The following is a 17,801-nucleotide window of genomic DNA, read 5'->3' on the forward strand; positions in this document are numbered from 1 at the left end:
GAAAAATCGCATCTATTGTCTTCTTGTATAAACTCTTACACAATCTTATAAGTGATCCTGAACTATTGGCTAAATTAAATTTTTGTGTTTCAACTTACAGAACTAGAAAACCATCAACATTCTATGTCGATAATACTAGAACTAATTACTATTGCAATTCTCCTACCAATGTAATGTGTAGTCTATATAACCAAATTCAGGGTAATATTGATATATTTAGTTTAGGCTTTAACTCATTTAAAAGAGAAACAAATGAATTAATTTAAATTAAATTAGTTATAGGCAGTAGTTAGAACAAATGTTTTTTTTTTTGTCTTTGTTTTTCGTTTTGCCTACTCTGTAATTGGATAGTTATATCTGTAGAGTTTGTAGTAAATAAATAAATAAATAAACTCCTTTGCCCATCTCCTCACTGTGTCCCCCATAAGTCATAATGAGTGGTAGGTTGTTATTACCGCGCCTGTTATTAACAAAATTCCAAAATTCTTTAACATTTGCACCCAAGGACATTCAGTACGATGAAATAAACTCTTCATGATGATGTTCAACTTTTTGAAACACTTTAGTAAAATATTCCAAGAAATCATCATCATTCCTGCAAATTAACCAACACCTATTCACGATAAAGCTAAATAACACTCCTTTTACAGGCCGTGTAATCCAGAAGACGACACTGGAATATCAGAGGAGAATTTTAAGTTTTCCTAGCAAATTATGATGCTCAGATACAATTTTCAGGTATATAAGCATTAATCTAAATTTTGAATAGGATAAAACACGATTTTTTTTTCATTTACCCTTATTATCAATAATGTCTTCACCCAGTGGTGGTTGGAAAATAACGGCTGATATATACGGCGAGATACGTCGAGGATCAGCGCACACGTTAATATGGTGTTCTTCACCGTCGTCATGCTTGCGCACCTCTCTGGTATAAATAGAGGCGCCACAGACTCATTTAATCATTATTCTTTCGACTGCCTAAGCATCAAGATGTACCGACTAGTACCACTTGTCTCTGCTTGCTCAGCACTACTTCCAATCCTCCCAGTCGAGGTCTGGTGCCTCGTTTTGCGAGCGCTAGATGGAAAGTCGCTATTAGCAACAGTGAGAAGCACGTCCTTTTTTGGTAACATCGTTAGAGGAGATCCCGTTTTGAGGAAAACTCTTCGAGGTGCGGTTAAGGACGAAAAGAAAGAGCTGACAGAGTGGCTAAATAGACCTGGCATGGCTTTGACCGTTACGCGTGAAAGTTCTGCCAGGCTGTTTGGTTCAAACTCTAAGAAAAAGGTGATGCCTGTTAAAGGTCCAGAATTTCAGGAGAACTCAAGGATTGATGTTCTAAAGACGACCCGAAATAATCGGAAAATGAAGGTGAGTTTGACGAAAAGTTCTAGGTATGCTCCTTACAGGATTTGATTTGTAGTATTGTAAATATAGTGACTAATAAACAATGTTTTGTTAAATAAATATGACAGTTGGATAAACAGAGAAATTGCTCTGTCTTGTGCAGTTATAATTCTGTTGGTCAACAAAATTGGTTATAATGATACGAGTGAAGGCAAAAGCCAAATAAAAAATAGTTAATGTTAATTTTAGAAATAATTTATTGAACAATATAAATAAAACAGTGACTAATCGAATTTCGCTAATGACAAATTTAGTAAGCGTCCCACAGAGTTGCGTTATATAAGTCGATGAGGTAGTATCTAAATACAAAACTTACGAAGTTCGAGTTCAGTTGCTGGCAAAAAGCTTCAAATACACGGTATAAAGATATCGATAGATGTAGATACATATACATATACAAGAAACTAAATGATCCGTTTCGATTTGCTTGTGTATTGCACGTGTGTGTTTTTGTACTGAATATTAAATGCGACAACTTTAACACAATACAAGTAAATTAATAACAAAAGAAAAATATCACATTGCTACTTTAATCAGCACCCTTTTTAATTCTGACATGAACGAAACTGCTAACAACTGCGTAACTGCTTTAAATCTAAAACGAATTGGCCAAATAAGTGCCAATCAATTTCCGAACTTAAACGGAGATTATACACCAAAATAATAGATATATATTTATTACGCTGTTACGTATAAAACCTCGTAGTAGATTCGAGTCAATGCCCAACAAAAATAACATACATACAACTATATAGCTAAAATAGGTACTTTTAATATATACAGAGCCGAAAATGCCCAGAATTTGTTACGAAGACATTTTCACATTTAAGCATGTACAATCTAATTGAAAGATGAAGTATATAATTCAATCAAATACTTATAGTCTCAGTCGACTTATGTATTTAATTGAAACCGTCATATTCACAGGTGCCATTGGCAAAACAATCCAGTATTGATTATTTATGTAGTACAAAATAACGTGACTATGTTGGTAGTATGACTACACAACCTAAAAGTCAAGTTATTTTATATTACAATTCTTTGGTTTATTATAGTTGGGTAAACGCTGCCAGCAGGCCAACGTTATTAAATATACATCACTAAACAGCTTCAAAAAGTACGAACATGCTGTGAGACATCGAGCAAAAATATTTCCAAACGCTTTTGAAATATCCGACAAAATAGTAAAAAACAGTTTTATTTAAAGGTAATTTCACAGTAGTTCCCACAAAATAACAACCCCCAGATAACTACCGTTAAGTACTAAGTAAATCTGAGCTTTCGAAGTCTAAACAAAACTTAAAAGAATCAACAAAACAAAGAACATTACTATGATGGCGCGTACCAGTTTGATGGAGCTCCGCTCCCTTTACCAGGATGATATAGATGGAAACCAGCTCCGGTAGAACCGTGATGGTAAAACTGCGGCTGGTCAACGTAAGAGTATACTTGTGGCTTCAGCGGCAAAGGACTGTCAGGGTACTGCCTTAAAACATCTTGATATGGTACGGGTGACTCAAATGCCACACCGCTATGTAATTGTTGATGTTTATCTCTAGGCGAAACACTGGACGGTGGTGTCATGGCTGAGTGATAATCCATGGAATACCCAGCCGGGTAGTTTTGATGTTGTGATAACAGAAATTGGTGTTCACTGTAAGATGCTGCTGATCCTTCACTACCTGGTGGCGTTGGCAGAGGTCCAACTTGAGTTTCGTTTGGATAATATCCTAAAAAAAATATTCCGGATAAGTTGTATGTAATGTTTACAGTAATAGTACTACACAAGAGATTGAAACGTTTGTTACGTGTATTTTACCTATGTAACCCGTTTTAAAATATAATATATGTTAAAAAAACATACTTTCTGGTGTATATACTTAAAATATATCAAATTGCCTTGAATCACAAAACATTGATTGACCACTAAACTAACTTACCAGTAGAACTACTCGACCGACTTCCAGCACTCGTTATTCCATGGACATTGGCTCTAATAACACTTTCCCTATTCGCATACAATTGTCTTAGAAGCGCAGAAGCTGGCAATGGGCCTTGTTGTTGCAGTTGCTGATGTGCCCCGATCCATTGAATCGTTGTCCGTTGCTGCTGCTTCAATAAAGCGTCCGTACTAAAGTCAGTTGGTTGGTGGTTCGGAGATTTGCAAACAGGAAGATGTTTGGACATTGCGTTTTCTAAATCTTTCACTGACGTTCCTCCTGTACTACTTGCTATAAAAATAAGTGTCAAGTATTTCAAATAAGTTGACTTAACAAGTCTTACCAGTATCATCAATCTTCTTTGGGCTGTTGCCAGTTGATTCAGGGGCAGATATAATAGGATGAGTACCTGTGGTAGAGTGACAAGAACTAGCAGGACTCATTACAGTGTTCCTATTAGGGTTTCCAGCTTCTTCTTCTTCATTCTCGTCTGAAGATGTGTTTTTTCGCTTCTGACCCCTTCTGACGGGCGTTGCAGTTTTCCTTTGGTCTACAACAGGCGGTGCTGTTGCTTGCATCTGAGCCACGTTTATTACAGGATCCAGTCTGCGTGTTCTGAGATCTCCTATGTCTTTAGTGATGGTTCCGGGGTCCGCTCCATGATTAGTCGAATCTTCCAAGTCTTGAGACGGGTCTGAAGGTGGATTGGGTGGACCACCGCTGTTTCTGTCATCTAAAAAAAAAAACATAAATATTTTAAAGCTGTTTTGCTACTGTTGAAGTATAAAAAATAAAAACAGTGGCACTAAAAGGCACCTTCTACTAGAATTGTTGGTACGCCAACGTACCTCCTTGATCAGCGTCTGGTGATCCGTTTTCAGGGTCGTTACTGCTCGCTTCTTCTCGTTTTACCATGTGTGAATTATCTTCCATTTGGCAACAGTCCATTATTAGATTTTCATATTCCCTGCCGCTATAATATAAAAGAAAGAAAATGGTAAATCATTCAGTTGAAATCCTTAGGCTTTGCTCACACAGATAGACTGAATATGTAGCTTGCAAGTTTGACTTCATATGGCATATAGTGTTGCATGATACTGTCAGTTGCACACTGCACTTTAAGGACATCAGTTCGTGTACTAATTTCTGAAGTAAGCCCAATAAACTAATATTCAGTACTGATGTACTGATAATACCGGAACGAAATTTCCTATACTTCCTTTGCTTAGGTATTTAGTATAATACTTTTTTATTTTAAAAGGAAACATGACACTCTTTCACCTTCTCTATCTATACTTCAAGTTGTATGGTTTTTCCATAATTTTATAAAAATCTAGATATTTTTGCAAGCGATTACAAGACCGTATATAGTAGCTATGTAACAGACATGCCAAGTCTCAGAAATTTATATTGCAACTGATAGCGTAGTTGTTTTTCCTTGGTTTCCTAGTATCTACGCTACTAGAGTTTCTATTTAGTCGCTCCGTGTGAGGAGGGCCTTAATTGTGTAAACAGTCTTCTAAACTCATTCTAGAAAGATATGTATAGCTTACCTTATCACATAGTTTACACAAATTATATTTTGCTCGTCTGCGTTCTTTGTATTGCAAACAACAGTGGCGCAAGTCTGAATCCATGTGTATCCTCCATTCTTATTCATTATTCTATAGTAGTGCGTCAACACTTGACCCTTATTAATTACTAAAATAAGCAGGACGTTAGCCAACAATACTTTATAAATATTTCAAAACAACTTACAGTCTATATGACACTTCCTAAGTTTGTTAGCGTCCTCGCCATGGCACAACGTGTACAGATTTCTACCAGTCAGTTCTTCAGGGGTATAATCTAACAGTTCTATAACTTTAGGCTCGCAATGAGCGATTTTAAAGTCAAAATTTATCCTAGTGACAAACATGTCAGTTTCTAAGCGAATCTCGTGTACGCTAGGTGGAGGCAGCGCTATTGCTAAAGCCACCATGCCCAGCAAGGGTGGTTGCTGCGATTTACGGGAATGCGCAAACACGTATTGTGGCCTTAATCTACACAACATTAACACGACCTAGAAAACGTTTTTGTTAATAAATTGAAATGTGTTTTTTGATTCGACAATACCCTGTATCCTGACGATTTGAAGTGGCATCCTCTCTTGGTTAGGGTGGACTTCATCCTGATGCAAAACGCCCTGTCTAATCCTTTATATGGTGGGTTTGTCCCTATAGACATCACTGTAGAAACTGGAATAAAATGAAATATTTTTATTAGTAATGAAAATACATGATAATAATTTTATAATAAGTTCGTGCGAGTAGTTGTTTGAAAAGGTGGTTCAAATAACATTGATGTGATCTGACCTACCACAACGTTGTACTTATATGGCGACAAAGGTTTTAAAACCAAATAAACTAAAAGCTATAACCATGTTTAATAAAGCAATATTTTATAGTATAGTATAACACACTGTAATCTTTTGTTTGTCTTTTAACTACAGTGAAAAAACCTAACTTATATTTCTTGGTAATAGAAAGGTTCCTTAACTTCCTCTTCCTGTACTATGCTAAAGATAAGGTAATAAGTGAAAAGTACCGACTGAATATGTTGACAGCTGTTAAAATAAACATTAATCGCCTCTACTCTGTATATACTTATACATATAACCCATTGTAGCATTCCATAGCGTGACAGTGTTTTACCGCCATAGAATAACAATTGGACACGTAGCAACTGCGTTCGCTGAATGCTTAAATAACATTTCCTGTCGGGACCGCTGTATGTGTGTATTTTCGTTCTGGTATAGCCATTCAGATCTATAAATTTTTGTTAGCAGCGACCAGGACACGTCACGAGCCGCTTTATTAAAATTCTACGTCAAGAAAGATACTATTTCCAAAAGCTAAGTAGACTGTTTTATATTCAGAGCTTAGCAGTGGGATTATAACTGTTTGTCATTGATTTCCTTCAACATACTACTTCTTACCATCAGGGTTGTTGGTTCCTGCCGTGGAACCACTTTCTTCAGATCCACTACCCGGAGATGCCATACTCTGTCCTTGTGATAATCCTAATCCTAATTGTTCGGCTATTTCGGAGTGGTCTTGATGGTGGATGTAATCGAATATGCTACTACCAGTCATTTCGACCTGTAACAGAAAATAATCCTTTAGACTCAGAAAATTATTTTATTTGCAATTGATATATCAGCAGCAGCCAAATAACAACTTCATGTAACACATCAATAACAAAAAATCATTATTTATGTCAGGTTTGTTATTTTTGCTGTTTTTCTGTCAAACTTCTTGCTTTTAATAAAACAAAATTATTTAAGAACATATGTAACTTCAGAATTATGTAAGGTTTATTGTCTTTTGCCATTAGCCTTAGGTTAACGGCTAGATCCTAAATTGCCGTTTTTTTGCAAGCGATATTCGACGTTATCAACGTTTTACTGATAAAGTACAGGGGGTTTGTTAGAAAGGAAATTGTTGCATACACAAATACAAAAGCTATAAAAATGATTAAAAGAGAAATATTCAACGTTACCAACTAGTATTATACTGGTTCAAAGGGGATATTCCGTTACACAGTAAGTACATTAAGACTACATTGTTGTATTTTAATTTCAAATGAAGAAAGTTTTTTTTTAAGTTATTAAGGTTTAATCTCCTTTATCATTGTCATTTTAACCGGTATGTGCAATGAAATTACATTTTAAACACAAAGGTAAAATCGTTCACACAGATCTCCGTATTTAATTTTTTATGGATTATCAAAGTAAATCAATCATAAATTAAGTCGCTTTCCTACTTTTCAGATATATTAGCAGAACAAATGATTTGCAAAAAATGCAAGAAAAAATCGTTTAAGAAAATACAGGGAAATTTCAATTCATTAGAAAATATGATTGATTATTAATTTCCTTAAAATTATTATATATCTATAAACACTCTTTTTCCAGCATGTAGCACTTCCTCTTGTGAAATAGCCAAAAATGTCTAAATACTATCAGAAACCTCCCAAATGTGAGAGAGCGATCTACGTGTTTTTATTTTCCCTTCAATAATAATTTAGGAACAAGAACAAGGAACATTTGAATCACAAGCGCTAAACGCGGCCGAACTGAAACGTGCCTCGTGACGTCACACAACACTTAGACCAAAATTCATCGTTTTAGCGAGCTTGGTTTGTGTTTAAACTTGCAGAACCGTTTTTCATGTGTAATTAATCAATAATTTAACGAAATAAAAAAAGTGTGTTGCGGCCCTATTACAATTATAAAAATCACTTTAAAGAGAAGTAAGATTGACAAAACAGAAATTGTTGCCTTGCAAGATTGTGTATTCTCACACAAAATCAAAAAATATATATTAAGGTATCCAATCATTTATAGCTTAAAGAGAGTAATAGTAAGATTTCTTAAAAATGAAATTGTTTCACCATTATAGAATAAATGTGCTTTCTATTCATTTCTTTTGTTGATTATTGCTAAGTAACTTATATAAACTTAATAACACTAAATTAAATGGTGTAATGGTGGATTCACCATTACACCATTCTCTTCTTCAAACCAAAATTTGTTCCTTTTTTCTCTGAGTTACTGTCGTAATTTAGTAATATTACTTTATGAATCAATTTTATGACACAATTTTGCCGTCCATGATCCAAGTGTATTACGTACTAGTAGTTTAGGCATTTGATTTCGTTCCTACTTTTCTTAAAGATTCACAAAAGTAATAAGTAATTTCTATCTACCATACTTTTGAAACTGCTAAATAATTTAAAATTCTGCAATACTTATGTGCTCATAACCAAAATTTAGTAAGTAATTTCTTATTAAAATAGGCAATTTGGAATACTTGAAATGATTTTCTGTTTAATTAGGAAATTTGTTAGCATGATTTTATAGGCATGTTTTTTACATGTTAGGAATATCTAAATTTGTGAAATTTTAAAAACATGAATGAAACCTTTCTTCCTTCTGCTTCACGCACCATTTGGTTTGTTAAGTAATTAGACATTTGACTTTTTTAACATTCCTTATTTGTTTAAAAATGCATTCTATTCAAAGCTATCTATGTTGTGAAACTTTGGATGTGGTAAGTGATCTAAAATACCTTAAATTTTATCTGCACTTTTACAGATTTTAATACATGCTTGTATAACCAATATTTTTTAGGTCTAAAACAATATATCAATAGAGGGTGTAATGTTGTTACAGTGGTATATCTAATTACCTATACAAACATACTCCATTTATATCCTTTGATACAATTTAATTGTAATCCATTTACCAGTTTTTAAACCCTGACAATCATTTCTCCCCAAAAGCTTCTGTATGAATTGGCGATCTTTTTATACCGTGCAAGTTAGAATACTATGCTACTCTTTAATGTTCTTTAGTAAGAAATTACACTTTTTGCTTAAAGTAAACTGAACAGAGTCAAATTGTTCACCTGCAAATGTATTTTGTCCAAATAGTGACATTGAAAATTCTGCTTTTCAGGTAACATGCTATGCAAACAGATTTCATAGAAAATTTTTTACATTTTATGTTAAATGAGTTAAATGACCCCCTGAATTTAATTGAAACTGATTTTGTCATTGGAAAACATCAACATTGTGACAGACAAGTAACAGTTTCCTAATATGTAAGGTAATTCTTTCCTTTACATTGACCGGTTGGTCACTTAAGACTATTTTATGCAATTGGTAAAAAACTTCTGTCCATACTCATCGTCTATAAGATGAAAAAACCGATAATTGAAGCAGCAAATCCTTTACGCCTCGAACTGAATGGAATTCAGCAGCAACATTCTATGGCGCAAAGTAGTTGCATGTTTACAAAACGGCGGTTCTCACTTTAAACATTTTTCTTATTAATTAACTTGTTATTGCTTCTATCTAAATAAATTTAACGGTTGTGAATAATGCCCTTTTTTATTTGGGTTAATCTTTGAAACAAATAGGCATTGACCTAGAGCTGCTTTGAACGATTTCTCATCATTACAATGACCTATAGAACAGTTGGCATACCTTTATCGGTCGAGTCCACAGACATCACATGTATGTTATTCTAATTGAAAATTTGGCAACCTGGTAATGTAGGATAGACCTAATCCACCACCTTGCACATCCTTTGACTTTGCTATGATATGGAAAATAGTCAGTGTTTGCTCAGTGTTAAGAAGGGTTGAAAATTACCGTCCCATATCAATCCTTCAGTTTTTCTAAGCTGCTCCAGATTTTCATATGTACATTTTCTCACACATTAAGAACATGATCTCTGTTCACTACCATAATTTCTATTCATGATGGTTCTGACTGTTGCATCCTGGTTGATAATCTTGAGGGGCAGTTTGGCTGTTCTGTTTTTCTTCTCACTTTTACTCAATCCTACGTCATTTGACAGTTGGTCACGTGACTTGTGTTTTAGAGGCGTTTTTTGAAATTGGTGGTTTCATGAGAAATATCCCTCCAGAGAGTAGTCTTGATTGTGATTACAAACCTGAACATGGTAATGGTAATGGTAGGTGTGGATGGTGACAGATGTAGTGCGACCTGATTAGATCTATTGTACCCCATCTTCTTGGTTCTCATGGTTTCCTTGTTCATATTCATCTTGAGTGGGTCTGTTCGAGGTATTTCTTCCACAGCCAGCTGGTATAATCCCAGTGTGTTCCCAGTGTTGTTATTCTTCCAGGGCGTACCGCATAACACTCCAGCAACATGTGGTGGAGTGTTTCTGGTTCTTTTCCGCAGAACCTGCAGGTATTGTCCTCTTTTAGGCTTGCTCGGTTGAAATTGCCGAGGAGATCTTTGGCCTGCCTCAGTCCTCGAACTTTTTCCAAGTGCGATGCTCTCAGTTCTTCTTCAGCTTTATTAAGTTCTTCCTGGACATATGCTTTTCCAATGCCGCAGAATGGTTCTGGCCCGATCAGTGGTGCTGATGCTCCTTTTTGTGACAGAGTATCTGCTTGTTCGTTACCCTCTACTCCGACGAGCCCCGGAATCCAGAGGACCTTGTTGTTTCTTCCTAGATCATTGAGCTTTCCTAGGCACTCCAGAATCATTATCGAGTTGATGTTAGATGAGCTCAACGCTTTGATGGCTGCTTGGCTATCGGAAAGGATCGCAATTTTCTTGTTCCGGTATTTCCTGTCGAGGTTGACCTGAATACACCTTTCTATGGCGTAAATTTCCGCTTGAAAAATGCTAGGGAACTGGCCCATGGGTTCGGAGTATTTGATGTGAGGCCCGAAGACTCCTGCTCCAGTCACCTCGGGAGTTTTAGATCCGTCCGTATACCATATTATGTTATTTTTTTCCAATGTTTGAATGGATTCTCTGCTCCTCTCTTGGTGCTCAGTTCCGTTCGAAATTGTTTTTCGAAACTAAACTTCCTGACATGACGTCGGTCGGGAGATCGGCGAGGTGTGCACTGCCAGTGGGTAGTGAGTCCCTTGCACTGTGTGCTCTCCTTTTAAATCCGGTCTTATCCAACCTGAGATGTGCTCCCCAAGCAGTTCTTCTCAGCATGATGTGGAGCGGTGTGAGGTCGAGAATTACCTTAAGTGCTGCCGTGGGGGTCAATCTCAATCTGAACATTATGCTGCCCATGATTTTCGGAACAGACATAAATTTTTCCATCTTTGATCATTGCAAGGGTGAGACAGGTAATTCTGCAGTTTGAGTAGGACATTTTCTGGTCGTCCTGGTGGGCAATACGGAGTTTGCTGAGTGGTAAAACAAGTGCCAACGCAAATTCAGCCTGGCACAACGTAAAACAAAATTAAACTAACCTCTGAATTGTTTGGTAGTTTATCGTTATATATTCATAAGCAGTTTTCTAAATATTGTCGTTCTGAGTACTGTTACATAAGGCATCTCAGCACTGCTATTTCGTTGCCAAGACAGAGTTTGAAATTTTTCTCTGGTTTTTCCTTGGGGTCTTTGCTTGGTTTGCCTGGTTTCCACGTATTCTACACCATATTTCTGGACCTTGTCATCTACATTGAATTCAACTGTAGCAACAAGTTTATTCATTCAAGTTCCAGTATTAGCTGTAGTTTAAAGCCGATAGGAAAAATTAGGTCAGTTTTGCATACCAGGAAAGATTTGTATTCTGGAAACCGTTTTCTTAAAATTTGAATTTTGTCATTGTTCTCTTAAGACCCCTATTATTTTGTAAAATCTTCGTAAATTTTTTATTTTGTAAAATTTTGCATGTTTGTAACATTTTAGTTAATAATTTCTATTTAATGCCAAAAGCTCATTACGTATAGTCTGGCTAGAGTCCATAACTCAGTTCCTATGACAGTTGTGCGGGTGACAGTGTGGTTCTATATATCAATTTGTAGCCTTTGAAGTATTAGTTTGACCAGCCTAAAGAGTGCCTAAAGTTACAGGTCAAATAACTGTGGGATTTAATAGTAAGACTACAATGGACTAAATTAAAGTCTCTGACAGTGTCCACTGTAACAGTCCATAACTTGGTTGTTATGACAAATAACTGGGTTATTTAATAGTAAATTACATTATAGTCTGTGTTTGATAGTGTCTATTTTAACAATGACTGGGTTACTATGACCGTTACAGAATCGGTAAAAGTTTACAAACTGGCAACACGAAAGCGGGCGTAGAAAAAGCTGATGATAGAAGTGGCTCCTTGCACCTAATTGGTTGAAAACCGTCTACGTCATATCTAGCGGGCGTTTTAAATGTTACTATGAGATTTGAATCTTTTTATTCAATTCTTGTTATGTTAGAGTTAGTATTTTGAAAAATAATAAAATACGTATTTCATATTTTTTTGAGTCCAAAAAAAATATGTGGGATGAGCCCATTGGTTTGAGAAATTTTTAGACATCACTGATAGTAAACTGGTCAAAAAAGCTGACTACAACTGATAATTTGAAATGAAAAGTGATGAGTATCCATAACATGGCCTTTGTTATACACTTGTTTGGGTTAGTATCCTAGACCAGTTCCAAAGTGATAACACGTAGACGCTGGTACGTGCCTTTGAAGGCATGCTGGGTCCAGGCAGCGATGGCTCCCGCAGTTGCAAATACCCTATTGATTACGACCCGGCATCCACATTATAAATGTGAGACACGCCGCTGCAGAGCACTACGTGTTCGGCATGTTTTCGACGGGGCTCCTTTTGGGGGCGGTTTAAGCCCTGGACACGTACGCCGGCGCTGCGTCCGTTCATGGGCGCGCTCAAAGTGCCCCGCTTTCTATTTTACCATTTGACAAAAAAAAAATTACAACTCACCTGGGATAATCCTAAGTATATTGAAACAGTCTCGGAAATGTACAGGAATCTGCCGTCTGAGGCCACGGCGAGAGCAAAACCATCCAGGGACTGAAAAGACATAAACTTTTAGGACACCCTTTTCAGTTGCTTTGTCAGACACATTACCTGCAAAATATGAGTACCCTGGTGTTGCTCAAAAACGTCCATAGCTATGGTGGACCTCCTGCCTGAAAATTAACATAAAACATCATATATTATATGATAGATAAGAAAAGCCTAGTTTTGTAAATATGACAAACCGGAGGCAAACGATAGTCCCTTGGCAGTTGAAAAATGTTCCCCCAAAACGGATTAATTTAACCAGTGCAAGATATATGGCCTGCATTTATTGAACTGCGTATAAACACAGGAAGAAAACGTACAACATATGAGACTAAAGATGTTTCCGCAGGAGAAGATGCCTCGAACCTGTTACAAATTGCCGACAATGTCATCCATGAAATATTGCCGCTTGATATGGGGTTTATAGATACCAGCCCCTAAATTTACTGGCTCGAATTTTTATCGCTCACTTTTACAGATGATTATTATGTTTCGCATATTTACTGTCTTAACAATGACATTAATAAAGTTTACTTTTACAAAAATTAAAAAGTGGAATTTTTTTACATTGAATATAAATGAACCGAAACCTTTTTTTTGAGCGCCATTTCCATGCTTAGTAGGTTATTAGGTTTTTAAATTAATGTGATGAAGAAAATCTGGGGTACTACTTTTAGATGCGGGACATCAAAATCACGCTTTCTCTTGATACTTTATTTGATAGTATGTGCTATTTTTTCGATAATTTTCTTCAGAGAATCCTGAAAATTTGTCGCTGTGTTGCAGTAGAAGCATTAATAAAATTGCTAATATCATTTTCAGGAGATTTTATGTGGTAAAGTAATTACAAAATTTTGCTCATTCTGGTCTAAAGGAGAAGCTTTCTTCTTCAGGTCTTCTTGACATTCCCCTTTGGGAATGAATATCGTCTTCAGTGAATTCCACACGTTGCTATTTTCTTCAAGCCGTAGCAAAGATCATCTTCAGAAGGTTGTTACATACATCCTATTGAAAGAGTTATCAAAAGTTTTGCTTGTTCCTGAACAAGAGAAATAAATATTTAAGAGAGTTTTAACATTTCGGTGCTTTATAAGTGGCAAATATACTATTTCTTCTTTGCATTTTCATATGTTATGGAAGATTCTCATAAGTCACGTTCTGAGCCTGCTTGGTCTTCTTGACCAACCAAACCTTTTTAGAGGTTTTTGCAGTTGAATAGTTGAACAAAAGTCTGTGGCAAAAGTTCAGAAGACTTTACATGTTTCAAGTATACGAAAGCTTCTTTAGAGGATAGGTTCTTCCAAAGGCTTTATACGTTCCAAGCCACCAGTATCAATCTTCAAAATATATTACATATCGTGAGTGCCGTAAGTTTTTTCACGTGACTATGTGATGAATCAAAGTCTTCTTCACATCGTCGTTTTAGAATTTCAAACCTTCCAGGGTGCGTATATTTGAAACCAGGGAAAAGAGTTACCAGAAGAAAGGTCGGTAGAATGTGACAGGAACCAGAAATTGTCATTCTTCTTCTGTTACATTCTATCAACACTTCTCTTAAGAATTTTTCTTTCAAGAATTCAAGAATTAAGACCCAGGTGGTCTTGACAATCTCTTGGTTGTTCGGACTTTGTGGACTGTTCAAAAAAGAAATGGGAAAAGAAATTTGGACTGAAGTGAAAGGTGAATCATCACAGAGAGTTTTATTATCTTTAAGTTTTCCAGGACTATTTGACATCTTCAGGGAATTTGGATCAAAAGTCATGCTCAAAAGATTTTGCATCTTTTCAACTCCCAGTTCACATGTTTTTAAATAAATATTACACGTTTTGCTTTATTTTAAAATCGTGAAAAGAGCATCTTCAAAAGGTTATACAGCCATTATTTAAGTCAATTTAATTGGTAAGCTGCCAGTTACGAATTTCAAGAAGTAATGACATGATGATGTTTTCTTGTCACTGGTTTTGCAGACATTTAATCCAAAATTTTCCAACACGGTCCTGTCACCTGTAATGAATTGATTACATTGTCGCTTTCAAGTTAAATGGCAATATTTATCTTTCCAGATCAGTAACTGATGAATTACAAAAACATGAACTAATGCCACAATTGCACTATGTATGTAGGCAGAAGAATGTATGGAAAGAAATGAGGCTTAAACCACATATTTGGCTTTTAGTTAAGTTTGACTAAACTGCGTAAAACTGACTTTTAAACACTTTTAATGCAATTAATGTCAATATGGCTTAATTTAGCTCATCAGCACTGTTGGTTATTGTGGTAAATCTCGTTGACTTACGAGTTTGTTTCAAGCATATTTCGCCTTATCAACATGATTTTTAAATACACTTTCAGACATAGAAACATGTCGATTTAATCGTGTTAAGGTCGGTTGTATAAGCTACAGTTAAACAGTTCAGACTCCAAATTGAGCTGATCCTTAACATAATTCTAAGAATTAACTAGAAGTTTGACTGGGTAAATTGGCACTTAGACAGGAGTAATGGCCGTCAGTTTTAAACAATTTAAATGGATGTCAATAAGGTTTCATTTTGCTTCTTATTACTGTTTGTTACAAAGGTAAATTTCGTTAACACCGTCATTCGTTTTAACGTAAATTCGTCTTTATTGACATCTAATTTAACTGTCAATTTTGAGTGAACTTATTGAAATAAGTTTAACTAAACTGTGTAAAACTGACTTTTAGTTTTAGTACTATTAGGACGGTAATTACAGTTAATTGCTACATTTTTACAGGTGTCAGGTAAGTTTTAGCGTTTAACTGAACCTATACATAATTGAGCCTTAACACAGTTTGATTAGTTAACTGTAAGTTAGGGTTGGACTGTGTAAGTTGACCTTAGACAGAATACTGACTCGGACTCCTACAGTTTTAGCAAATTGATATCAATAATGTTCATTTTACTTTTTCACCATTATTTGTTACAATAGTAAACCCTATTAAGAGTGTGTTTTGTTTCAAAGTAACTCCCTCCTTATTTGCAAAATTTTAAAATGTCAATTTTGAGGTGCCAAAACCAAGTTTAGTTAACCGCAAGTTGAACAGTACTGTAAAAGTAAGTACCTAAAATTGACTTTTAAACGCTTTTTTAAAGTTAAAAAAGCGTTTGCTTTTTTAACTTTTAATTAATTTAATGTAAATAAAACTCAATTTAGTTTAAATCTCTCTCTGTAAATCTCATGCGTTTATTGCTTTGTTCAATTACGACCTTATTGGCATAATTTTTCAGTTCATATTGTAGATTGCACTGAGCCATAACATAGCTGACACTTGACTAAATTGTCCCTTAAACAGATATAATATTGATTTCTTTTCCGTTTAAAAAAACAAAACAAAATGGATGCCAATAAGATTCAATTCAGTTTCCCATCATTGTTTGTTACATTGTAAATCTTGTTAAAACCTTTCAAGGTAAATTCGACAATATTGATATGATTCTGATATGTTTTCAATTAGATTATGACGCATTTTGACTGATTTTCAGAAGTTTTCTGAAATACCATATCCTTTTCAAATAATTATTTCCTTTAGTTTTTTGCAAATAATTATTGGTGGAGTGATGCTTACTAAAGTAACTAAACCATTGTTGTTCCGTCAATAAATTAGATATCAAAAAAGGTTTCACTAAACAAGAAATCAAGAAACACTGCTCTATTGGTGTAGGATCTGTTTTATGTTATATGCGAGTTGAGTTTAGCAATTTTTAAGATAATACAGTTATTTTTCTATTTCAAATAACCATCCTACCTAAATAATGTACTTATTGTAGGAGTCAATAATCTAATCCTGTTAATGACACTAATTAGTGATTAGCGTTGACTCCCTATCCAAATAGGGAAAAATTGTAATTCTTGATGTTTCTCCCAAAATAAAAGATAACTCAATGTTAAGACATAATTACAAGGATTGACATGATCATGATTTTTTAAGTTATTGAAAAATGTGTCATGCTAGTCCCCGAAGACAAATTCCGGCAACACCCCGTTGAACTACATGTAAATCTAATCACGACCCTCCTGTTAAATTCAGAAATCCAATTTTCAACCCCGGCAGAGGAGTGATAAAATTAGCCGATGCTTATTGTAAACCAAACTTGGAAAATTTTCTACCCTTAATTCGTGTACTTGTGGCAACCCTCTAAACGCAAAATTATTTACAATGTTGCAACATATAAATTTACTGTCAAACTTTCCCTATCATTTAGTTTTTTTTCAACCAATTAATTGGTGTATTTGAAATGTTTACCCTAGAAATTATAATTATGTGACTGCTTCTAGAGGTTACCAATAATTTTTAAATGAACATGACTAAAGGTAGTGAATAAAGTGGCAACTCCGCAGCAAACATTAATTAAGCAAAAATTAGGCTGGGAGTGTGCAAACCTGGGCCTAATGAATTGACATTGATCTGGGGGCTTGACGGCGGTTTTGTTTCAATATTTAAATGAAAATCGGGCCTGCGGACATCCTAATCTTGTTTTAAACTCTGGAATAGTTGATTGGTGCTAATTTAAAAGTCTTTAAAGATGAAGGGAGATATTCATTTGATTTAGTTACAACTGCTCACTTTTAGGCAGCGTTTTTATTTGCAGTAGTTTTCTTGCAAATGTGTAATTATCATATTATTGGTTTGGTATTTTTTATTGTACTTATATTCGTGTATTCATAATTATTTGTATATTTACTGTAGGGACAAAGTATGATGTTTTGTTACTTTTATTATAAAATATATTCCAGATGACAAATTTTTACAAATATCGCAGCAAAATTCAAAAAAAAGATGAATCCACATACATAAGAACAGAAAATTCTCTGAAATTTATTTTTGGAGAAAATGACAAGAGAATTTAAGGAATTTTAGGAGAATTCAAGAGAATGATGAAGAAAAAGCTAATAAATGCACATTAAAAGCAACAATTCAGGCAATGGAATTTGACAGTTCTGACGATAAGGAATACTTGTATACTTTTCTTACGTCACGTTACAGCTGTCATAACTGTCGAAACCAGAGATGTAAAAGCGGTAATTTTTGAGTCAGAAAATTTCAATTTTTGGAAATTTACCGGAAAATTACT

At 35.0% G+C, this 17,801-nt stretch overlaps 1 protein-coding gene and 1 long non-coding RNA gene across 5 annotated transcripts in view; one reads left to right on the forward strand and one right to left on the reverse strand.

Annotated features, from left to right (window-relative positions):
- LOC145739058 (uncharacterized) overlaps positions 1–17,801 on the forward strand; it is a 239,962-nt gene that overhangs the window by 71,832 nt on the left and 150,329 nt on the right. The window lies entirely within an intron of this gene.
- The window catches only part of trh (PAS domain-containing protein trachealess), a 145,907-nt gene continuing 129,695 nt past the window's right edge, over positions 1,590–17,801 (reverse strand). For all 4 annotated transcript variants that reach the window (XM_081993835.1, XM_081993836.1, XM_081993838.1 and 1 more), the window contains 10 exons: positions 12,772–12,833; positions 12,625–12,714; positions 6,328–6,490; positions 5,466–5,587; positions 5,109–5,412; positions 4,904–5,051; positions 4,199–4,323; positions 3,694–4,083; positions 3,351–3,641; positions 1,590–3,140 (listed from right to left, as the gene is read on the reverse strand). In XM_081993835.1, coding sequence (XP_081849961.1) covers positions 2,740–3,140; positions 3,351–3,641; positions 3,694–4,083; positions 4,199–4,323; positions 4,904–5,051; positions 5,109–5,412; positions 5,466–5,587; positions 6,328–6,490; positions 12,625–12,714; positions 12,772–12,833 — 2,096 coding nt within the window. In that variant the 3' untranslated portion in view covers positions 1,590–2,739. The remainder of the gene's footprint in view (positions 3,141–3,350; positions 3,642–3,693; positions 4,084–4,198; positions 4,324–4,903; positions 5,052–5,108; positions 5,413–5,465; positions 5,588–6,327; positions 6,491–12,624; positions 12,715–12,771; positions 12,834–17,801) is intronic.

Source organism: Ips typographus, linkage group LG16 (assembly GCF_016097725.1).
Source record: "Ips typographus isolate SLU linkage group LG16, UJ_Ityp_2.0, whole genome shotgun sequence".
In the NCBI taxonomy this organism is placed as follows: Eukaryota; Metazoa; Arthropoda; class Insecta; order Coleoptera; family Curculionidae; genus Ips; species Ips typographus.